This window comes from Chanodichthys erythropterus, chromosome 23 (assembly GCF_024489055.1).
Source record: "Chanodichthys erythropterus isolate Z2021 chromosome 23, ASM2448905v1, whole genome shotgun sequence".
NCBI classification, from domain to species: domain Eukaryota; kingdom Metazoa; phylum Chordata; class Actinopteri; order Cypriniformes; family Xenocyprididae; genus Chanodichthys; species Chanodichthys erythropterus.
In genome coordinates this window covers 22,466,705-22,492,079 of record NC_090243.1, presented here as the reverse complement: position 1 = coordinate 22,492,079, position 25,375 = coordinate 22,466,705, and the positions used below count along the sequence as shown (strand labels likewise).

The window sequence follows — 25,375 nt, the reverse complement described above, 5'->3', positions numbered from 1 at the left end:
AAGTGAATAAATCAAAGGTAAGAGTGTTTCTCTCTGTTCTGATCTACAGAATCACATCAGTGCGCGTTTGCTGTTTGTGTTTATGATCCGCGCTGCGGTTGTTTCTCGTTACAGGAGGATTTAGTTAATTAATACACGTGTTAATTCACATTAGTGGGTTTGTTTTAGTGTTTTAGATCCAGTTTCTCTCTGTGTTCTGCACAAACGGTTATTTATATCTGTAACTGAATCCATGAGAATATTGAATGACAGATTCCATCCAGACAGGAATGTTGTGCGCGCGGCCGACACCACAGATGGTCCGGCGCGCCTCCAGATCGCGCGCAACAGTCCAGTCCGGACGGAACCGAGCCCGAGTCTGACTCTATTGTGTTTCCAGTGTCAATAAATCACGTGCTGTCATATTTCTCTCTCTTCTCTGTCATCTGAACCTGAACTGTGACGGTGGACTCGGACTGGATGAACCTTAATGGTGAGTTTCTGTATTTAATTCCGCCTAAAAGTCATAAGATCATCATCACTGCTTGTGTTTGTGTCCAAATATAGATCACAAGTCAAAGCTTTACAATGAACCAGCTAAAAAAATTCTCTGAACGTTCTAAACACTCATTTTTGGTAAAAAAAAAAAAAAGGTTTCTCAAATCTGATTGGCTGAGAGGTCCTTTGGTCTTATTGAACTATTAGTTGTTCCAGAGCTAATAGATTTGGCTTAATGGCTATATTAAAGGGTTAGTTTAGCCAAAAATGAAAATTGTGTCATTAATTACTCACCCTCATGTCGTTCCACACCCGTAAGACCTTCGTTAATCTTCAGAACACAAATTAAGATATTTTTGATGAAATCCAATTTCCTCTCTCAAGATACATTAATGTACTAAAAACATATTTAAATCAGTTCATGTGAGTACAGTGGTTCAATATTAATATTATAAAGTGACGAGAATATTTTTGGTGCACAAAAAAAAAAACAAAATAACGATTTATATAGTGATGGCTGATTTCAAAACACTGCTTCAGGAAGCTTCGGAGCGTTATGAATCTTTTGTGTTGAATCAGCGGTTCGGAGCGCCAAAGTCACGTGATTTCAGCAGTTTGGCGGTTTGACACGCGATCCGAATCATGATTTGACACAAAAGATTCATAACGCTCCGAAGCTTCCTGAAGCAGTGTTTTGAAATCAGCCATCACTATATAAGTCGTTATTTTGTTTTTTTGGCGCACCAAAAATATTCTGGTGGCTTTATAATATTAATATTGAACCACTGTACTCACATGAACTGATTTAAATGTTTTTTTAGTACATTAATGGATCTTGAGAGAGGAAATGTCATTGCTCAGGCCTCCCTGAGCCATCGGATTTCATCAAAAATATCTTAATTTGTGTTCTGAAGATGAACAAAGGTCTTACGGGTGTGGAACGAAATGAGGGTGAGTAATAAATGACATTATTTTCATTTTTGGGTGAATTAACCCTTTAAGTTTCATAACTTTATATTTACATTGAAATTAAATCCTGTACTAACTAGAGCGCTGCTTTTGTACATTTGCTTGGTTTACATTAATACGCCATTAGATGGCGGCAAAGTCTGTCTTTATGAGTGAGTGAGTCAGTCAATTCCAAAGACTTATATTCAAATGGACTGAGATGGAAACAAGGACGCTGTTTTTACTTTAAATGACTTACGAGACGAAGCTTACAAATGCAGTGACTAGCGCTGTCATGGGAATGTCTTAAATGTTAAAAGGACAAAGCTATCGCTTTCCTCAGCGGACATTCAAGCTGATGTTGATTATGAATACAAGAATGATCTGAAGATTATCAGCTAGATGCAGGTAAAACACTCGCTCGGGCGATCTCTCTCTCATAATACTGTAATGAGTTTCAATGAAGCGACTCAACGTTCTTTCGTTACTAATTCTAAAGTGACGTTTCAGAATTAGTAACGAGGTTTGGGCTCAGCTGTTAAATTGTCAACTTGAGGTTTGAATCCGTGGCGGAAGGAAGTAGTTTTTTAGTAGGTTTTTAAAGACACTCCGCTGTTATTTTCATTTATTTACACACTCGCGCCGTCAAACTGTTGTATAATCGCAATATCACACTTGTAGCCGTGCGATATGGCTGTATATCAGCACGGCTGTGATTATCCATATTGCCGATATACATTCATGTCGCACGGCCACGAGTGTGATATTGCTCATTTATCATGCCGCAAACATTATGGGAACGTTACTTTTGAATGTTCTCTGAAACAAGTTGTTACATTTTAAAAACTATTGAATAAAATGTTAAATGTATAAATAACGTTTTTGTGCAAATGTTTTGCAAACGTTATATGGTAAAAAAAAAAATTACTTTTGTCAAATCAACTTAATTAATGTGATTCAGGTAACAATATTTTGAGTTTCTGTTGATTAAACCAGTCGCCTTCATTGTATGAACTCAAATTTTTGATTTCAATGAACTCTTAAATGAATGAATTCTTTTTCACAGTGTATTAAAGAGCAGATAACTTTGAACGAACGTTCTATTGACGTTACTGGCCACAACGTTCCCTGTCACTGCGAACAAACAGATGCAGTATAAACATCTGGGCTGCTCGTCCTGTGTGTCCTGATTTTAACCTCTCTGACTGAGATTTAATCTGCTGATCTGCTCTGGATTAAAATCCACAAATGCTGCAGTTTTACAACCCAGAGATTAAAACAGAAGTAGAGTCCCGTCGCTCCGTGTGTCTCTCCGAGGTCTTGTTTTCTTTGGGTTTAAACTGAAGTTGTGCGGCTCTGGCGCCAGAAACTTGAGCTCTGCAAAAAGCCAGATAATCAGTATTGATCGTCGATCATAACTCAGAGTCTGTTCTGCAGCTGGACGTACATCCAGAGCTCCATTATGCAGATGAATGGAAGCTCCTGGATGCATTTATTACATAAATTATAGAAGAATCTGAACATCTTCCAGCTGGAGTGAACGTTCAGCTCACTGGACGAGATTGAGGGTTTGTTTTACTTGTCCGACAAGCTTTACAGAACTGGAGGTTTGTTCTCGTTTTACTCCGAACGAGGCTCAAATGTGAACGTGTGAATTAAGTCATGTTTTCACATCAGGATTCATCGACTGAATTCCTGTGAATCTTTCAGTCTGATGACGTCAGATTTATTTTACATGCAAATGATTCTGCTGCCGTTTTAATGAGCAACTTCCTACAATGATTCGGCTCTTAACGCACATCTGTGTATTTGTTCAAACATCAATTTTCTTTTCCTTAGGAAAGCAAAGCTTTATTCTTTTCTATATTAAATCTTAATCTTTTTGGATTTATGACTTATAAGCTTCCTGAACTTCCCAGAAATGTCCCAGTATTTATTAATATTTTGAATTAGGTTTTATTGTTAGATTTTTTTTGCCTTCATTTTAACTTTAGTTAACCTTTTAGTTTAAGTATATATAAGTGACAAATACCCAAAAGGTGCATTAAATGCACAGAGTTGGACTCAAGACCAGATCCAGATCTAAAGTCTGTGTTGTTGAAGCTTTATTTCTCGTCTGACCGCAGCGGTTGCTCGCTGTATGTGATCTTCACGCTGGTGTTCAGAGGTTTAGTAGTGAGTATTTGATTTCAGACAGCCGTGATGTGTGTGTCCTGTCATCATACATCAGCTCAATGATCATTAATAACACACTGAACACCAGGAGAAACTCGCTAGATAACACTGGAAATATATTCTACTGCTCAGCATGAGATCATGGAGTTAGAAATGTTTGCATTGCATGTATGTTTCAGGTCTGAGATGTGGTTCATTCCTGGAGCGTTTGGGTCAGCAGTCGCTCGTCTGATAACAGTGACTGAAGGAGACGGAAATAAACCGTGTGCACATGCTAGTCGAAGCGCGCTGTTTAGAGGAGTGTGTGGGTTGTTTAGTGGTTCTCTATGTAAAATCATTTGTAATCAAGAGCCTCTGTGGGCAGAACAACCGTCATTACTGTGTGAAAACATGTCAGAGCAGCTGCACAGGTTCATATTCATCTGCTTTCAGTCTGGGCTGGAGGTTTGAGAAGACCAAACAGCCTGATCTGACCTCTGGTTTGCTCCAGCTGAGCTCATAGTCTCATCTGGTCCGTTCAGGGAATAATGCTGAACTCTGAGTGTGTGTGTGTGTGTGTGTGTCGTCCTCCTGATGCTCCTGGTTCTGAGGTTAAGGTCTATAAATCATCCGTGACATGCTGCTGGTTACCACAGGAGATCATCCTTCGGTTTGTAAAAACAAACATGAATAAAGATGTTCCTCACTGTTTATAAGCAGAAATATGAAGCTTGTTATGTTTGTAATCGCTTGAATTATTCAGTAAAATGTGCATGAGTTGGAACTACTGAAATACTAAAAATTAGTAAAACTATTATTTGAGTCTCTCATATTAATGTAGAAAGTCTTGTGGCTATAAATAGATGAAACTATTTTATAAATAATACATAAATTAGACTATAAATATTTTATTAGAACATTTAGGGACAAAAATGATAAAAAAAATATTAAGTAAACTTAAGTATACTTACTCAAGTATATTTTTAAGTGTGCTGTATGTAGTAAGTATACTAATATCAATGTATTAGTAGTGTACTTTTAAGTGTACTATTTCAATACTATTTGGGACTAAACTGACCCACTTTTTAGTGTATTGGTTTATGTTTAAGTAAGGCTGTGCAATATGGACAAAATAATAATATTGCATTTTTTTCATGCAATTTTGGCTAATGTTTTTGCTTTTTCAAATATGCTACATTCTAAATGTATTCAGTGCATAACAAAACATTTCACAATTAAATAACATAGTATTAACAGCTTGATAAACAGAGATGGCATCTTTTGTCGAGTGTTTGTATTAGTCTTCAGACGATGTGCGCAGGCACCATGCCTTGCATATATGTTAGGTGATCGCGTTGTGCCGATTGGATCCTTTCTCATAAGGCGTGATGCTTGCAAATGCTTGAGCAATGGATACTTGTTCAGTCGGTTCAGGCTGGCTTTGAGGTGTGCTTTGTTAGTTTCGACAGACTTTGTCGACATGCATTGATCATACAGTTTTTTATGGCACTTTTTTAAGTGCTGGAACAGGTTTGTTGTATTGCCCCGTTTCGTTGCAATAATCACAGGTCTTGCAAATGCAAATTGCTCCTGAATCCAAAATACTCAAAAATATTCTGAATTAAAATATAAATAAATTAATAAATAAAATTGCAGTCTTATGTGATTTAGAAATTGCATGTGCTCAAATCACGATTGTTTTGCGATTGCGATTAATTGCACAGCCCTACGTTTAAGTATACTCTAAGTGTAACAATAGTAAACTTTGTGTACAAAACTAGGTGAGTTTTTGTTTGTACTACAACTACAAGGGAACTTATAGTATGGTTTACTAGTTAAATACTTGTAGCGCATTTTTTTAGTTCATGAAAGTACATTTAGAAGTATACTCTCAGTAAACAACAGATTTATACCGCAAGTATACTTGTAAGTGAACTTAACATCATTCACTATTTATATTCTATTTTTGCACTTTAAGTATACTACTTTGTTCCTATTTAGTTATTATTTTTTACTTGAAATATACCTTTAACTATATTTTAAGTATATTTGAAGTAAATTCACTAGCTGACACAAAATCACATACTTAGGAAAATATCTTTATGAATCAATGACAGTATGTAAAACTGTGAAAAAAAGCGTTTTATAGGTTACTCAATCACAAGAGTAAACACAACTACAAACCAAGTACACTTAGAATACTTCATTATACCTTTAAGCATATCTTGATCAAAAGATCAAGTATGTGCTAAATATAGTGTAATTTTAAGTATGTTTCTGAGAGGTACATACTGACTGAAAGTTTACTTTCTTGTTTTTAGTTTAAAAGAAGTAAAGTAAAAGCACACTTGAATACACTTGTTTTTTTTAAGGTATTTCTGACATCATTTACTCATGTTGAGTCAAGCCTGTTTGCTTTTCTGAACATAAAAGAAGATATTTGGAGAAATGTCTCTATAGAATGGAGGTCAGTGGGGTCCAATGTTGTTTTTGGGTGAACGATCTCTTTAAATGTTGTTCCTGTTATGTAAATGTGATCTTGATTTGTTTGGAGTGATTGACAGGCGGAGCTGAACTCGTCACAGATGCTGTCGATCCAGCTATTGAATACTGTGTAACCCCGTCAGTGTTTGAATGCAGCTCCGTGAAGGACTTAATGCAGCATGCTTGATGGGTAATGGACATTTACAATGAAAGAACCTGACGACCTGCTGTGAGTGAGGCTCTTTATGATCATCTGATCAGAAGCACATGTCTGTGAAGGCACACACTCGCCGTCCTGATGGGTTTAGAGCAGAGCCAGAGATTAGAGCGTTTGCAGCATGTCAGTAATCCGTCTGAATCACATTTGATCTGAGCGCTTGTGACTGCAGACACGCTTCACACCGTCTCGTCCAGCGTCACGCTTCTGAGCACATTACACTCAGTGTTCATGATCTGACCCAGATGATTGTGTGTGGACTGTGTTCACCTGTGTGGAACCCACTACTGCACTGCTGGAGTCCTCTGGGTGGTTGCCAGGGTGTTGTTATGGAGTCCTGGCTCATTGCTAGGGTGTTCTAAATGTGGTTTCTAGGTGGTTGCTATGGTATTCTGGGAGGTTGTTAGGGTGTTGCTATGGTGTTCTGGGTGGTTGCCAGGGCATTGCATTCTGAGTGGTTGCCTGTGCATTGCAATGGGTTCTTCTGGGTTGTTGTTATGGTGTTCTGAGTGGTTTCTAGGTGGTTGCTAGGTTGATCTTGGTGGTTTCTAAGGTATTCTGAGTGGTTTCTAGGTGGTTACTGCTACGGTGTTCTGAGTGGTTTCTGGGTGGTTGCTAGGGTGTTCTGAGTGGTTGTTAGTATGTTGCTATGGTGTTCTGGGTGGTTGCCAGGGCATTGCATTCTGAGTGGTTGCCTGTGCATTGCTATGGGTTCATCTGGGTTGTTATGGTATTCTGGGTGTTTTCTAGGTGGTTGCTAGGTTGATCTGGGTGGTTTCTAGGGTATTCTGAGTGGTTTCTAGGTGGTTTGTAGGTGGTTACTGCTACGGTGTTCTGAGTGGTTTCTGGGTGGTTGCTAGGGTGTTCTGAGTGGCTGTTAGGTTGTTGCTATGGTGTTCTAGCTCATTGCTAGGGTATTCTGGGTGGTTTCTAGATGGTTGCTAAGTTGTTCTGGGTGGTTTCTAGTGTGTTCTGAGTGTTTTTTGGTAGTTGTTAGGTTGTACTGAGTGGTTTCTAGGTGGTTACTGCTACGGTGTACTGAGTGGTTTCTAGGTGGTTACTGCTACGGTGTTCTGAGTGGCTCTTAGGGTGTTGCTATGGTGTTCTGGGTGGTTGCCAGGGCATTGCATTCTGAGTGGTTGCCTGTGCATTGCAATGGGTTCTTCTGGGTTGTTGTTATGGTGTTCTGAGTGGTTTGTAGGTGGTTGCTAGGTTGATCTGGGTGGTTTCTAGGGTATTCTGAGTGGTTTCTAGGTGGTTACTGCTACGGTGTTCTGAGTGGTTTCTGGGTGGTTGCTAGGGTGTTCTGAGTGGTTGTTAGTATGTTGCTATGGTGTTCTGGGTGGTTGCCAGGGCATTGCATTCTGAGTGGTTGCCTGTGCATTGCTATGGGTTCATCTGGGTTGTTATGGTATTCTGGGTGTTTTCTAGGTGGTTGCTAGGTTGATCTGGGTGGTTTCTAGGGTATTCTGAGTGGTTTCTAGGTGGTTTGTAGGTGGTTACTGCTACGGTGTTCTGAGTGGTTTCTGGGTGGTTGCTAGGGTGTTCTGAGTGGCTGTTAGGTTGTTGCTATGGTGTTCTAGCTCATTGCTAGGGTATTCTGGGTGGTTTCTAGATGGTTGCTAAGTTGTTCTGGGTGGTTTCTAGTGTGTTCTGATTGTTTTTTGGTAGTTGTTAGGGTGTTCTGAGTGGTTTCTAGGTTGTTTCTAGGTTGTACTGAGTGGTTTCTAGGTGGTTACTGCTACGGTGTACTGAGTGGTTTCTAGGTGGTTACTGCTACGGTGTTCTGAGTGGCTCTTAGGGTGTTGCTATGGTGTTCTGGGTGGTTGCCAGTGTATTGCATTCTGGGTGGTTGCCTTGGCATTGCTATGGTGTTCTAGCTCATTGCTAGGGTGTTCTGGGTGGTTTCTAGATGGTTGCTAGGTTGTTCTGGGTGGTTTCTAGTATGTTCTGAGTGTTTTTTGGTAGTTGTTATGGTGTTCTGAGTGTTTTCTAGGTGGTTGCTAGGTTGATCTGGGTGGTTTCTAGTGTGTTCTGGGTGTTTTTTGGTAGTTGTTAGGGTGTTCTGAGTGGTTTCTAGGTGGTTGCTAGGGTGTTCTTGGTGGTTGCCAGTGTATTGCATTCTGGGTGGTTGCCTTGGCATTGCTATGGTGTTCTAGCTCATTGCTAGGGTGTTCTGGGTGGTTTCTAGATGGTTGCTAGGGTGTTCTGGGTGGTTTATAGTGTGTTCTGGGTGTTTTTTGGTAGTTGTTAGGGTGTTCTGAGTGGTTTCTAGGTAGTTGCTATGATGTTCTGGGTGGTTGCTAGGGTGTTCTGAGCGGTTTCTAGGTGGTTGCTAGGGTGTTTTGGACGGTCGCTAGGGCCGTTTCTAGGGTGTTATAGGTGGTTGCTGGGGCTGTTCTAAATGGTTTCTCTGTGGTTGCTAGGGCTGTTCTGATGTTTTTTAGGTGGTTGTTAGGGTGTTCTGGGTGATTTGCTAGGGGTGTTGCTAGGGTGTTTTGGGTGTTTGCTAAGGCTGTTCTGAATGGATTCTAGGTGGTTGATAGGGGTGTTGCTATGGTGTTCTGGGTGGTAGCTAGGGGTGTTTTAAATGGTTTCTAGGTGATTGATAGGGTGTTCTGGGTTGTTGCTAGGGTGTTCTGGGTGGTTGCTAGGTGGTTGCTAGGTTGATCTGGGTGGTTTCTAGGGTATTCTGAGTGGTTTCTAGGTGGTTGCTAGGGTGTTGCTATGGTATTCTGGGTGGTTGCCAGTGTATTGCATTCTGGGTGGTTGCCTTGGCATTGCTATGGTGTTCTAGATGGTTTCTAGTGTGTTCTGGGTGTTTTTTGGTAGTTGTTAGGGTGTTCTGTGTGGTTTCTAGGTGGTTGCTAGGGTGTTCTGGGTGGTTGCCAGTGTATTGCATTCTGGGTGGTTGCCTTGGCATTGCTATGGTGTTCTAGCTCATTGCTAGGGTGTTCTGGGTGGTTTCTAGATGGTTGCTAGGGTGTTCTGGGTTGTTGCTAGGGTGTTCTGGGTGGTTGCTAGGGCTGTTCTGAATATCTTCTCTGTGGTTGCTAGGGATGTTCTGAATGGTTTCTAGGTGGTTGTTAGGGGTGTTACTATGGTGTTTTGGGTGATTGCCAGGACTGTTCTGAATGGATTTTGGGTGGTTACTAGGGCTGTTTCTAGGGTGTTAAAGGTGTTTGCTGGGGCTGTTCTGAATGGTTTCTCTGTGGTTGCTAGGGCTGTTCTGATGTTTTTTAGCTGGTTGCTAGGGTGTTCTGGATGGTTGCTAGACTATTTTGGGTGGTTACTAGGGCTGTTCTGAATGGTTTCTAGGTGGTTCTTAGGGTGTTGCTAGGTAATTGCTCTGGCCCAAGCCCCCGTCCAGCCCTCACCACAAGAGCTCTTGTTTTTCATTTAGATGTGTGTTTACTCTATTCTAGTAATTGTCTTTTCTGCTCTGTCTGATGTTTGACGATGACGTGTAATTTCTGCACCATCATCAAACAGAATTTCAGTAATAATGACTGACTCATCATACCGAGCTTGTGTTTGAGACATCAGATCTCAGCTGGGAAAATCCTTTCATGAATCACTCGCTCACAGTCAGTATTTTACAGAGCCGTTGTATCTCAGTGTTGCATTTGTTTCAGCTGTTTTAGAGAAGCTCTAGAGTTCGAGACGGCCCAGATTACAGAGCAATCGACCCTCCCGACATCCGCAAACCAGCCAAGCAGCAAATGAGTTTTCTCACACGTCATACTCACGCTCTCTCCGCCGTTCAGAAGATAATCAGTGTATGAAGATGCATTAATGAAGCCAAACCTGAAGAGCTCAAAAACAGCAGCCAATCAGAGCGACGGTTTGACATGTGATTGACAGCTGACCTGAACTCAAGCATCTATGATCCGCTTCTGCTCTGTTAGACTGATGCTGCTGTGTGTCCTTGTGCAGATGCATGATGGGAAATGGGAAGTGCAGACAGCAGGGCTCATCTACATGCACAGCAGACAGTCGAGCATTAAAGCGGCAGCAGGGAGTGATGTGCAGTAGTAGTTTCTGCTGTATGGAGTCCATCCAGACGTCTCATCTGCTGTGTGACATGTGTGTTAGAGTGTGTAAACGCTCTTCTGAGGATCACAGACGGATGCAGATGGCAGAAATCACAGCTTGTGATAAACCCGTGCGCTGTGTTTAGAGTGTGTTTCAAAGCTGAATTATGTTGTTACCTCGGTTTTGTTCTATTGAGAGATTTAAATGTTGGTCGGCTTCGTTCTATTTAGGGATTTAGATAATGCTGCGTAATCTCTGATGACGAGGGCGGGGCAACCTGTCACTGACATGAGATCCACCAATAGCAAACCACAACCATCCAATCAATTCCCCACAGACACAATCAAGCCCCGCCCTACATTTGTTCTTGTTTGCAAAGCATTTCACTCAGATATACGACAGAATAGGGAAGAAAAGACGTGCTACATCCGTTTCATTCTGACTTTAACACTTCAGCTGCGTCTGAAATCACATACTCTCTTGAGTAGGTACTTTTGCAAACACTAAAAATTATAAATATAAACATGACAGTGCGAAATAGTGCACGCTCACTGCTAGTTTCACACGGGAAAGTTCTTTTTGTTCTAGTTCGTTTTCATAGAGAACGCGTTTCCACTGCGCTGTTTCTCCATGGAAACGTGTTTGTTTGACTGTTGCACTCGCGTCTTTCGTAGCATCTCATGCATGACGTGGCGCTAAAACGCAGAGTCCAACTCCAATTCCGGTATCTAAATGAAGAGTTTGCTTCCAAAACGCAATAACTCCATTTTGATTCATTTGAGTAAAAATGTGTTTTCTTTACCAGGAAAGCGGCAAAATGAAAACCACTATTTTCTGTTTCAAACTTTCACATAGCATCTTTTGGTTATAAAAACATTAAAAATTCAAATCTACATTTTGATTTTAAAAATTTTATTATAAAAACGTATTATTTTTTTCCCCAAAATGCAATAAATACATGACCCTTTTTTTTTCAAAATGCAATTAATATAAAAGTTATTTTTCATATTGAAAATACACAACAAAGTAAGTTGATTCACATATATGACAGAGTCTAAACTTTGTCAATACTAATCTTATATACGGGCATTTGACTAAAAATACATTCAGCCGTCGCTTCCAAAATGAATTCAGCGAGTCATCTTGTTAATGTTATAAATTAATTATTTGTCTTTACAGATTAAAGAGTATCTGGCTCCACCACACGGTTATAATAAACACATTTGTCGAGTACATTGGTATTAAAAACGGCTTTTTAAAAAAGCCTTCAATGTTTACAGTGCGTGAATGGAGCGCTGTGATTGGTTGAGTGGATATATCGCGTTCTGCAGAGAAGTGAGACTGGCGTTTGTCACGTTTTGGAAAGAAAGGGAGAAAACATGACAGAATAACATCATTTTGTGCAAAATTAATAAATGACTTTTCAATACAGATTTTGGCGGAAACTCAATTTTTTGGAACCAAACTCTTCAAATATTCTTAAGAGTTAGGTTCATTGTCATTTGAAAGTGTGTAGGCCTACTTGTATTATGCGGTTATATTATTATATTATTGTTTTAAATGTGCTATAGAAATAAAATTTGTATTGTATTAGATTATGATTATATATTCAAAGTGGCATAAAATGGTCTTAAAATGACAATAATATCGCATATCGCAAGTATTTCTGGTGCAATATATTGCACAACAAAAAGTATGACAGGCCTAAATTTGCACTGGTCTCTATTGTGTCGTATATCCGAGTGAAATGCTTTGCAAACAAGAACAAATGTAGGGCGGGGCTTGATTTTGTCTGTGGGGAATTGATTGGATGGTTGTGGTTTGCTATTGGTGGATCTCATGTGAGTGACAAGTTGCCCCGCCCTAATTAAATACCTAATTAAATTACTACCCCACTAATTAATTAAATTAATAGTAATGTGATTATGGGATATACTTTTTGCCTTCTCTTTTTTGAGTACTGTGAATTCAGACACTTCTCTTGTCACATACTGTACTATATAGTATGTGATTTCAGATGCAGCCTTTGATATATATTATATGTGCAATTTTTTTTATACGTCCAGTATGTCCAAAAGATGTCCCAAACATGATATAGTACTATTATTTATTTATTTATGATATAGTTTTTTTTATGTTAGTGTAGGCTATTTTAGTACGTTTGTGGGTGTGTGTGTGTGTGTGATAAATACAGTGACCTATAGATATTAGTGATGAGTCAGCACATTGATTTAACCCTGTGTGTTCTGCACTGCTCTGAACTCCACCGACACACACCAGACCGACACTAGTGACCGGAGCTTCACGACACGGGTGAGTTTACACGCGTTTACTACGGGAGGAATCAATCTCTAGTGCATGTGGCTAAATAAAGCTGTGTGAGTGTGTGATGCGCAGTACGGGAGTGTGTGTGTGTGTGTGAGTGTGTCTGCAGTCAGTCTGTCGGTCGCTCACCGGGAAGCAGCAGCAGCATCAGCAGCATCAGAGCCGGTAAAACAGCCGTTCAGTCTCGTGCTTGTGTGTGTGTTCGTGTGCAGTGAGGGTAAAACTACATGCATCATTTATAGTGTGTGTGTGTGTCCTTCACCGGTGAGCAGAGCTCTTAGAAATAGTTTTATATTTGTGTGGAATTTGATTGACAGTCATCATGAGGCGCGTCATAAATCCCTCGCGCGCGCTCTCCGCGTCTATATGCGTCGTTTCAGTAATGTATGTGATGCAATCGGGCAGATTCGTTGTGCATCTGCGGGCTTCGTGGTCACATGATGCGAGTTTATGAACTTCGCTGATACCGGTTTTCGTTTTTTGTGGTTCTGCAATGCGGTGGGTGTGGCCTGCGCGTGCACGCGGACTGCCGGCGTGACGTCACTCACGGCCGTGATGACGCGATGAGGCCTGAAGAACTTACTTATCTGTCAAAACCCTGCTATTTTAATAATTACATTGCATTCCTTTAGGATTTTTTGTGGAATAGAATTGATGATTAATATTCATGTTTTATGTTCATGAATTATTTATTTATATGCAGAAATGCGGGGTGTAAATAATGGCATTAAAGCACAGCATTGACAACAACTCTAACGTCTAGTCGTTAATCAATAATCAATCATCGGACATCAGTTCTGTTTTTTACTGTAATCACATTTACACTGGATTGATGTGTATTTTTTGAAGGTGAGTAATGTAGTTCAGCTGTTTTCACAGAAATGCTGCAGATGGTGATTATCGCTCAAATTCATTATGTGGCTCGTATTGTGTCAGGTGTGTGTGTGATTCTTTGATTTCAGTCTTAGAAATCTTGATGATCATGTGGTGAAGGGCTGGTAATGTGTGTCAGAGGTGAGAGAGATTCACTGATGTTCATCAGCTCGTACAAATGTTTGTCTGTCCTTCATTTAGGAGACGTCTCTTGAGATCAGACTGAAGAACAGCTTCTATTTCTGACTGTAATTCACTCAGAGAATGAGAGCGCTGCTCGACTCGGCCTAGATTTGATGATTGTTCTTGTTCCCGTCACTGTTATCAGACAAGTCTCCCTCCGCTCTGTGTTTAGGAACATCTCTGAGAGCAACAAGCCATCATTATATATTAGAGTGAATTATTTCACATAATTCACACTAAAATCAAAAGGAAAATGTTGTTTTTCATATGGGAAATGAGTATCCTATTTTAATTCCATCAAGATTTTTTTGTTTTTGCATTTTGACGTTATATTCATTGCATTACTTTACTTACAAAAGCATTTCATTCTCATTACTGTAATGCATCTAGATGTTTTATGTACTAAAAGTTTATAATTGTGATTATTCTCAATCTCAGTGCCGATTTACATGGTTTATACCTTAGCAACTCCTTAGCTACCACCTAGTAACACCCTAAAAACCACTTAGAACACCTTAGCGACTGCATAGCAATACCCTGGCAACCACGTAGGAACACCTTAAAAGTCACTCAGAACACATTAAGAACTGTATAACAACACCATGGTAACCACCTAGGAACACCCTAGTAAAACTTACGCAGAACACCTTAGCAACTGCATAGCAACACCATGGCAACCACCTAGGAACACACTAAAAATCACCCAGAACACCTCAGCAACTCCATTACAGCCACCTAGTAACACACAAAAAATCACTCAGAACACCATGGCAACCACCTAGGAACACCTTACTAAAAACCATGCAGAACACTTTAGCAACTGAATAGCAACACCATGGCAACCTAGATATCTAAAACTACTCAGAACACCTTAGCAGCTGCATAACAACCACATAGTAACACACTAAAAATCACTCAGAACACCATAGCAACTGCATAGCAACACCATGGCAACCACCTAGGAACACCCTGGTAAAAACCACACAGAACACCTTAGCAACTGCATAGCAACACCCTGGCAACCACCTAGGAACACCTTAAAAATCACACAGAACATCATAGCAACCACCTAGGAACACCCTAGTAAAAACCACACAGAACACCTTAGCAACTGCATAGCAACACCCTGGCAACCACCTAGGAACACTTTAAAAATCACACAGAACACCCTAGCAACACCATGGCAACTACCTAGGAACACACTAAAAATCACTCAGAACACCATAGCAACCACCTAGGAACACCCTACTAAAAACCACACAGAACACCTTAGCAACTGCATAGCCACACCCTGGCAACCGCATAGTGTAATACGTCTAGATTTTTACTTTACATTTATAGTTGTCATTATTTTCAATGGTGATTCACATTATGTTCTCATTACTGTGTAATAAAATTATTTTTGACAATTATATTCACATGAATTAAAGGTAGTACAACAAATTCTGCCAAAATATATACATATTTTACTTTATAAATAATGTTTATTGGCTTTAGAGTATTGAGAATCAGGTGTACTTAATTGTCATGAAAATAACGATGTGAGATTCACTTATTGACTTTACAATTAGAGCTACAAGACCGTCTTGTAGCTCTAATTGTAAATAAAGCAAATATTTTGTCTTTGTTCTTTCTTACTCAAACACATCTAATGTGCGGTGGAATTATTGTTGTTATTTATGATCATGTCAGTGAGGTGTTTCTGTGGTTTATCAGTGTCAGGTTTGATCTGCCAACACTAATTGTCTATCACAATAATAAATAGTCTTTTCCCTTCAAGCATTATTCTTCCCTGTGGGCGGGACTACTGGACTCATGAATAATGCATTGAGGGTCATTTGACTGCGTCCAGCAGCTGCTCCTGTGTCAGTGTTGGGTTTATTTGTCACTGTCGTGTTCTAGATGTCAGAGAGGAATGGAGAGTTTAGGACAGACGTTTTGAGCCGGTGCGATTTTAAGTGGCTGTTCGCTGCGTCCGGCACTCCTCAGCTGTGCAGGAAGCTCTTAAAGACACACGGCTGTATCGGAGCAGCTGATTGGCTGAGAGCCTTTGGCGTGTCCTCTGCAGAGAGACAAAGACACGTCTCAAGGACTAACAGACTAGATTTAAACCAGATACTCAGATCAAAAACCAGAACAAACCATTGTGGCAGTTCATGGGTGAATCTGAGGGTTATAACTATAATCTGTGCTACAGTTTGATGGTATGTTTTTATGGTAATAATGCTATAAAAATATGAAATCATTTTGCGGTTTTGTGTTGGTTTCATCGTGTTAGGGTGATGTTTTAGGGCAGTGTTTCCCAAACATGATTAAAAGCTAATAATGAAATCATAAAAATGTAAAATTAAAATAAATAAATAAATGATTAAAAATAACCAGAGAACCGTGAACATGTGAATGTGTTGTTAAATTATTGAAATATTAAATCTCAATGCAGCATTTATGAATTCTCAGTGTCTTAAATATGAGAAATTTAGTCTGTGACTATCATAAATGCATCCTTCTGCATTTATATATCTGTATATACTGTATCATTTACAAAAATTCATCATGGTCACCATAGGTTCTACTTAAATACTATAGTAAGACTGGTAACACCACCGTCATCAGCAACAAAGAAATCAAGGATTATGATGCATTTCACACTGTTTGAGGATAATTTTATATGAATTTATTGTGACTTCATGGTAGTAAAACTGACACTATATTAACTGGTATTTTGACAGAGACCGTTTACACCACGGTACAGTTTTGTAAGGAAGCGTGTCTGAGAGATGACACACGTCTGAATGAGCATGACACTCATCAATTCACAAGTGTGCTGTCATGGGTTTGTGCGTTTTGACAGCTGAATTTCACAGAAACCTCTAAATATCTGCAGAGTCATTTACAATGAGATCTGTGAAGCTGCTACTGTAGGAATGGGTCACATGTTTACAACAGAAACAGATTTGAGTTGAGATTTAAACTCCAAAGTGCTGTTTATTGAGTCATTCATCACCATTACTAGTGCTGATGATGATGTGAAAATCTCTCACTCTATGTATTAAAGAATAAAAGAAACAACACTCAGTACAACTTAGCAACCGCATAGCAACACCCTAGCAACCTAGTAACACACAAAAAATCACTCAGAACACCTTGGCAACTGCATAGAAACTACCTAGGAACACACAAAAAAATCACTCATGACACCATGGCAACCACCTAGAAACACCCTACTAAAAACCATGCAGAACACTTTAGCAACTGCATAGCAACACCATGGCAACCACCCACTCAGAACACACTTTAGCAACTGCATAGCAACACCTCAGAAACGACCTAGTAATAAAAAAAATCACTCAGAACCACTTTGTAACTGCATAACAACACCATAGCAACAACATTGGAACGTACTAAAAACCATTCAGCAACACCCTGGCAACTACCTAGAAACACACTAAAAACCACTCAGAACAATCACTTTAGCAACTGCATAGCAACACCTTAGAAATAACTAGTAATACAAAAAAAAATCACTCAGAACAACTTAGTAATTGCATAGCAACCACCTCAGAACACACTAAAACCATTCAGAACATTATAGCAACACCCTGGCAACCACCTAGCAACACTCTAAAAACCACTCAGAGCACACACACTTTAGTATCTGCATAGCAACCCCCTAGAAACCACCTAGTTAATAATACAATAAAAAAACACTCAGAACAATGTAGTAACTGCATAGGAACCAACTTGGAACACACTAAAAACCATTCAGAACATTTTAGCAACTGCATTGCAACACCCTGGTAACCACCTAGCAGCAAGCTAAGAACCACTCTGAACAACTTGGTAACGGCATTGCAACACCCTGGTAACCACCTAGCAACACACTAAAAACCACTCAGTACACTTTGCCAACTGCAGAGCAACCAACTAGGAACACACTAAAGATCACTCAGAACACACTTTAGCAACTGCATAGCAACACCATAGCAACCACCTCAGAACACACTAAAACATTTAGAAGATATAGGGAACTGCATAGGAACACCACCTAGGAATACCTTTTGCAACCACCTAGCAACACACTACAAACCTCTCAGAACACCCTAGCAACCGCATAGCAACACCCTGGCAACCAGCCGCATCAGAGCGGTGAGTTTTGCACAGTCCAGTGTGACTCAGAATCTAGTTCAGTAATTGTAGGTTTCTGATTGAACAGTCTGCTGAGCTCCTAGTGCTTCTGGGAATCAATAATTGAATCTTCACAAAAACTGCTAAAATCTGTTTCCACACGTCATCGCCATTTTAATTCTTTCTAATTCATCTAAAAGCCTTCAGTAGATTTGTCTTCTGTCTTCTAATTATGGTCCGTGACTCATTAGTAATATTCCCTAATAATCCAGAATTGATTTCACAGTGTGGAGGGAAAACATCCCGCTCATAGACTGAAGCTCTCTGTTTGCTCGTGTGGAGAAAATGTCAGTATGAGTGTGGGCTTCTGCAGCGTCTGGAGTGTTGAAATATGAATGTCTCGTCCCTGTAGAGATGTGAGTGTCTCGTGTCCCGCTGCTCTGACCGTCTCTGTTATTGAAGATCACATGCAGGTGTTTGATTGATGACCGCCACTCATGCAGTGTGTCAGTTATGTGACATCTGAGGAGTGAGAAACTCAGCTTCATGTGGTGTTAAATTTGATTGGTCCTGCAGTCCGCTGAAGTTGGAGCGCATCTCTTGAGGTCTTGATTCGGTTTGAGGTTGTGGTGAGTCACTGTAGTTTACTTATGAGAAATAAAACAGAAACACATGAGTCACTAGTTGTCATCCTGTAAAAGTCTAGAGCTATAAAATGATAAATGTTTGAGTTCATATTAGGATCTCTGACCTTTTATTGCAGATTTGAGGAGACATGTGAAATTACTGGAGTCTTGAGGAGACTTCAGTCAGTCTTCAGTCTCCATTTGCTATCAATCTCAACAATGTCTTGGAGAAACAATTGAGATTTTAAAGACATCTCAGTGTGTGTTTTTTTGTTCTCTTGCAGTCATGTTGAAACATTTCACTGCTAATTTCACAATAGTTGAATCAGAAGAGTGTTTCAACAATCAGAAACACACTCTGAACACCTTAGCTGCTGCATAGCAACGCCTTAGTAACACAATAAAACCACTTAGAACACTTTCACAAAGGCATAGCATTACCTTGGCATCCACCTAGGAGTTCACTAAAACCACAACTGCATTGCAACACCCTAACAACACTCTAAAAAGCACAATCCAGGCATCCACCTAAGGACATCTTAGCAACTGCATAGTAACACCCTAGCAACCACTCAGAACACCTTAGCAACAACATTGCAACACCCTGGCATCCACCTAGGGACGCACTAAAAATCACTCAAACACCTTGGCAACTGCATAGCAATACCCTAGCAACCACCTAGAAGCACTTTAAAAATCACTAAAAACACACCTTAGCCACTGCATAGCAACACCCTAGTAACACAATAAAACCTTTCACAATGGCATCATCTTGGCATCCACCTAGGAACACACTAAAAACCACAACTGCATAGCAACACCCTAACAACACTCTAAAAAAGCATTACCCTGACATCCACCTAGGAACACCTTAGCAACTGCATAGCAACACCCTAGCTATCACTCAGAACACCTTAGCAATGGCATTGCAACACCCTGGCATCCACCTAGGAACTCACTAAAAATCACTCAAACACCTCGGAAACTGCATAGCAACATCCTAGCTGCCACTCAGAACACCTTAGCAACTGCATAGCAACACCCTGGCAACCACCTTGGAGCACGCTAAAAATAATTCAGAACACACTATATTAACTGCATAGCAACACCCAAGCAACCATATAGGAACATGTTAAAACACATTAACACTGCATAGCAACACCCTGGCAACCACCCTTACTCCCCCAACACAGGTAAACACCTCATGCTCTCTTCAGAAGATCTAGTCCAGCAGCTGACGACACCAATCGAGTCACTGATGAGCATCTTCCTGTTTCAGGATTTGAACACTGATTCTTCATTCAGCTCACGCAGGACGGTCTCAGATCACACACACACACACACACACACACACACACACACACACACACACACACACACACACATGCTCAAGTCCCACAGTGGCAGATTCTATATTTGTCCTCTGCAGAAATGAAAGAGGCATTCTAATGAAGGACAGGAAGCGCAGCGGCTGGCTTCCTGTTTGCACTGTTTGATGTGGCGTCAGATGTGATGAAGAGCTTTCATCTTCCTCATCTGATGGGATTCTCTCACTTTTCTCTCATTTGATCTTTTTCTGCTCTTTGGATCTATCCCAGAGTTCTCTGTCTGCTTGCATGATACAGATGCATTCGTCGAGCTATAAAAGAGTTTGTGTGCATCTCAACTTTACCTTTGTCATGTTTCCCATAATGCCTTTGATCCGAGCAGATCAATGTTAAACACTGTCCTCCAGAGGAAAGACAAAGTGAACATTAATATTCATGATCCTTAATGGTCACATAAACAGGAATTGGTGGATTATGAATGTTAAAATTCTTCTTACCTGATTGGTGTGAGCAGAATCACATCCATATTTACGGAGGTCAAAGGTCAGCTGGAGATGCTGAGTTGTCATATTTAAAGGAATAGTTCATGTTTTAGTCCTTGTGTTGATGTGTGTTCGTCTCTGCTTTGATCACAGTTTGATTTGAAATGACGACAGAACCAGAAAGTAAAGCAGAGCAGCAGGGAGCCAGCGCGGCTCCGCCCCATTCAGCCCCGCCCCTCGACAACCAGCTTCCTCCTGCCGCTGCCCACAGCACACCTGTCAGGAAAGAACAGGTACCATTGTCTGATTGCACACACACACACACAGGTGTCAGTGTATCATTGTGTGTTTCTCTCTGACGGTCAGGCCGGGGAGCGTGAGGTGGGCGGAGTCCCGCAGGGGAAAGCCAATCACCAGCCGTCCGAGGAAGACGGCGCCTCCCACTGGTCCTCCTCCAGTAAACTGACCCGATCTCCTGTGAAAGTGACCAAGAAACCCAAGAACATGCAGTGCAAGATCACGCTGCTGGACGGCTCCGACTACACCTGCGTGGTGGAGGTGAGACAGACAGATCCAGAGCTTGTACAGGAGAGAATTAAATGTTTCTGTTTATTTTATTGCACTTGATCTATTTGCGTCTGTAGATCTTTAAAGGCGGAGAGTTTGAGTCAGAAAGGTATCTTTCAGAGGTTTGTTCAGAGATAAATAAAGGTTTGTAAGAGGTTTTCAGTGCGTGTGATCATGCTGAGTTTATTTTTAACATTTCTCTCTCCACAGAAGCGTGATAAAGGTCAGATTCTGTTCGACAAAGTCTGTGAACATCTCAATCTTCTGGAGAAAGATTACTTCGGCATCACATTCCGTGATGTGGAGAATCAGAAGGTACATTTACGTTCATACAGACGCAATGAAGCTTTGAACACTGATTCAGTGAGTCGTGACTCATCTGAACGCTTCATTTCAGAACTGGCTGGATCCTGCCAAAGACATGAAGAAGCAGATCAGAGGTGAAATACTCGGGAGATAAACATCCGTCCTGTCTGCATGTGTGCTGTGTTTGAGCTCGATTGTTTTTCTCTTCAGGTGTCGCCTGGAATTTCTCATTCAATGTGAAGTTTTACCCTCCTGAGCCAGCGCTGCTGTCCGAAGACATCACCAGGTCGGACTCATTCGCAGTATAAAAAGCAGTGAAAAATAATAACTAAGGAAGTATTAAATTAATCCGTGTCTTGTCTGTCAGATATTACCTGTGTTTACAGCTGAGGGATGACATCATATCGGGCCGTTTGCCGTGTTCGTTCGCCACTCACACGGTTCTGGGTTCGTACACGGTTCAGTCGGAGCTGGGCGATCACGACCCGGACGAGTACGGATCCGAATACGTCAGCGAGTTTCGTTTCGCGCCTCATCAGACCAAAGAGATGGAGGAGAAAATCATGGACCTGCACAAGAACTACAAGTGAATCTCGTCCTCCTGCTTCTGTGTTCATGATGTGATTTCAGTCTAACGTTCTGGCAAAGTTCTGCCAGTAACATTAATAGAACGTTCATTATCTAATGTTCTCAAAACGTTAGCACAAAAACATTATTTATGCATCATTCATGGAATGTTTGTTGGACGTTCATCTAATGTTTTTTAATGTTTCTACTTGATTCAGAATGTTTCAGAAAATTTTCAGAAATAAGCTTTTTATAACTTAATGGGAACGTTAGAGAAACATTCTTAAAGCATTTATGTTATCTGCGAAAGCAGTGTCATTATTCAGCTCATTTCAGATAAAGATATTAAGATATTTTTGATGAAATCCGAGAGGCATATGACTTATATATAATATAATCAACACTTTCAAGGTCCAGAAAAGGTACTAAAGACATTGTTAAAACAGTCATGTGACACTCTAAAAAAGCACTACCCTGGCATCCACCTAGGAACACCTTAGCAACTGCATAGCAACACCCTAACAACTACTTAGAAAACCTTAGCAACAACATTGCAACACCCTGGGATCCACCTGGGAACTCAATAAAAATCACTCAAACACCTTGGAAACTGCATAGCAACACCCTTGCAACCACCTAGAAGCACTCTAAAAATCACTAAAAACACACCTTAGCCACTGCATAGCAACACCCTAGTAACACAATAAAACCACTCAGAAAACTTTCACAATGGCATAGCATCACCCTGGTATCCACCTAGGAACACCTTAGCAACTGCATAGCAACACCCTAGCAACTACTCAGAACACCTTAGCAACGGCATTGCAACACCCTGGGATCCACCTAGGAACTCAATAAAAATCACTCAAACACTTCGGAAACTGCATAGCAACATCCTAGCTGCCACTCAGAACACCTTAGCAACTGCATAGCAACACCCTGGCAACCACCTTGGAGCACGCTAAAAATAATTCAGAAGTGCAGTGGTTCAACCTTAATGTTATGAAGAGACGAGTACGGAAGAGGATTAGGGCCAAGCAATAATAAAAATATAAAACCATCTCGAGATTAAAGTTGTTAAATTACGAGAAAAAAGTCGAGATAAAATGTTGAGAATAAAGTCATTAAATTACGAGAAAAAATTTGTTAAATTGCGAGAACAAATTCGTTAAATTATGAGAAAAATGTCGTTAAATTTCGAGAAAAAAGTCGAGATAAAATGTTGAGAGTAAACCTAAGTACGAGAACAAATTTGTTAAATTTCGTATTTGTTCTTATAATTTAATGACTTTTTTCTCGTAATTTAATGAGTTTCTTCTCATAATTTAATGAGTTTATTCTCAACATTTTATCTCGACTTTTTTCTCGAAATTTAACTTGTTTTTTCTGGTAATTTAATGACTTTATTCTCAACATTTTATTTCTACTTTTTTCTCGAAATTCAACGAGTTTTTTCTCTAAATTTAACAACTTTAATCTCGAGATGGTTTTATTTTTTTTATTATTGCTTGGCCCTAATCCTCTTCCGTAGACGAGAATACTTTTTGTGCGCAAAAACAAAACGTTGTTTACGTCCAGCTCTTCCAGGTTCTTACGTCAGAACGCCGACTCATTATTGGCCGGCTCCTGCATCACGTGATCAGCTTTGGCCAATACTGAGCCAGCGTTCAGGAAACACGGAAGCTTCACTGTGATTACTGCGTGACCTGCATAAGGATAATGACACAGAAGAGAAGAGATTGCTGAATAAAGTTATTTTTGTGTTGTTTTTGCGCACAAAAAGTATTCTCGTCTCTTCATAACATTAAGGTTGAACCACTGCAGTCACATGACGTTTTAACGATGTCTTTAGTACCTTTTCTGGACCTTGAAAGTGTTGATTATATTATTATATGAGTCATAAACCTCTTGGATTTCATCAAAACGAAGGTGTGGAACGACATGAGGGTAAGTAATTAATCACAGAATTTTCATTTTTGGGTGAACTAACCCTTTAATAACTTCAAATCCTGATGTTTAAAATCTTATTCTTGCTTAATAGTTAGTATTAGGGTTAGGAAGCCTTGTGAATAATTTTAATCAAACGTAACTGTGCTGATACATGATCCCATGATGCAGTGCGATTGTGTTTGTGTCTCTCAGAGGAATGACGCCTGCCGAAGCTGAGATGCATTTTCTGGAGAATGTAAAGAAACTGTCTATGTATGGAGTCGACCTCCATCATGCAAAGGTACACGTGAAACACACACACTTACACACACACACACACACACACTGCATGATGAGGCTTAATGACATGTCATTTGATCTTGTAAGGGACTTCTGCATGTAAATGTGTCTGTATCATCAGCACACACACACACTGCCACCCTTTCAAACTGAAATGAAACATTACGAATCAGTGTTTTGTGTTCAGTGTTTATCGTTGTCATTGTTTCTGGTGTCGATCGATCTGTCAGATGAATCTGATTCTGCTTCGGGCGGGTCGCACTGGGTCACAATCGACACAAACCAGATATTGACAACCACATGACAGATAGTTTGGGTGTAATCAAGATAGTTGGGGATGAAGCATAAACACTTAAGAATCTATTCTGAATATCGGCAGAATCTCTCAGCTTCAGTAGTTTATATATATTTTGGTAACACTTTATAGTAAGGTTAATGCATTAAGCTCTTCTGCCGATATTCATGCACAGATGATGTTTCATATCATCCATCATCTCATTCAGTAGACTAACAGCAGACAGACAGCTGAAGCATGAACGTGACGTTCGGTTAGATCAGCCGCTCTTCTCTTCTTCCCCTCTTATTGATGATCTAGTTGATAGGACGATTCTTTCACTGCTTTTCTCCGGCTAAAGGAGAGGTAAGATGCATTCGTGTATATGTGTGTGTTCTCTGTTTGTGTCTTTGTGCATGACCATGAGCTGAATCATTGTCTGAGCAAAGACTGTTTTACCTTCAGATTCTCCATGTGCGTTTGTTGAGAGAACCTGCTCCTTTCTCATGCTCATACGTCACAGTAGAAGCTCACCGGAGAGTCGAACCCGTTCACCATGAGCGCCTGTGGATCCAGGCCTGCGCACAGGACAGAAAAATCACATGAGAGATCTTTAAAGGAACAGTTCACCCAAAAACATGATTTGTCATTTACTCTGCCCTAATGTCGATCTTTTGAAGAATGTTTGACATTTCTCAAAATAGCTTCTTTTGTGTTTTAAATAAGAAGGAAAGTTAAAAAGGATTGAACGACATGAGGGAGAGTAAATGATGGCAGAATGATCATTATTAGATGAAGTATTTCTTTTCAATCTCAATTATTACTTCTAGACACTTATACATTTAAATTGTTTTTCTCCTGAATAGACCTCAATAATGTCTCAAGCTGTGCTTTAAGTAAATTACAGTCAAAAGTCAGAGATCCCAAATATGAAAATCAATATTTTTTCATCAAATGATCGGAAGAATTTGTCTCTTTCCTAAAGTATTTTAGGAGAAACATCTCTGTCAGAGCAGTAGTTTTCATTTTCGTTCGTGACCCAGTTTCCTACAGTAGACGTGATGAAAATACCCACTAGAGATGTGAATTGTGCCATTTTTTTTCCCACAATCCCTCTTGATTGTTGTGTAATGTGACGTATTCAAATGTATTTTCATACGAGTTCCATAGATGAT

At 40.1% G+C, this 25,375-nt stretch overlaps 1 protein-coding gene across 13 annotated transcripts in view; it reads left to right on the top strand.

Annotated features, from left to right (window-relative positions):
* The first annotated feature begins 334 nt into the window (after window positions 1–334).
* The window catches only part of epb41l3a (erythrocyte membrane protein band 4.1-like 3a), a 52,382-nt gene continuing 27,341 nt past the window's right edge, over window positions 335–25,375 (top strand). For 10 of the 13 annotated variants that reach the window (XM_067378685.1, XM_067378689.1, XM_067378684.1 and 7 more), the window contains exons 1-9: window positions 335–472; window positions 20,411–20,550; window positions 20,624–20,815; window positions 20,902–20,946; window positions 21,035–21,139; window positions 21,222–21,264; window positions 21,341–21,416; window positions 21,498–21,716; window positions 23,840–23,927. In XM_067378685.1, the coding sequence (XP_067234786.1) occupies window positions 20,422–20,550; window positions 20,624–20,815; window positions 20,902–20,946; window positions 21,035–21,139; window positions 21,222–21,264; window positions 21,341–21,416; window positions 21,498–21,716; window positions 23,840–23,927 (897 nt within the window). In that variant the 5' untranslated portion in view covers window positions 335–472; window positions 20,411–20,421. The remainder of the gene's footprint in view (window positions 473–20,410; window positions 20,551–20,623; window positions 20,816–20,901; window positions 20,947–21,034; window positions 21,140–21,221; window positions 21,265–21,340; window positions 21,417–21,497; window positions 21,717–23,839; window positions 23,928–25,375) is intronic. The other 3 variants (XM_067378690.1, XM_067378687.1, XM_067378683.1) reach the window with 1 other exon arrangement.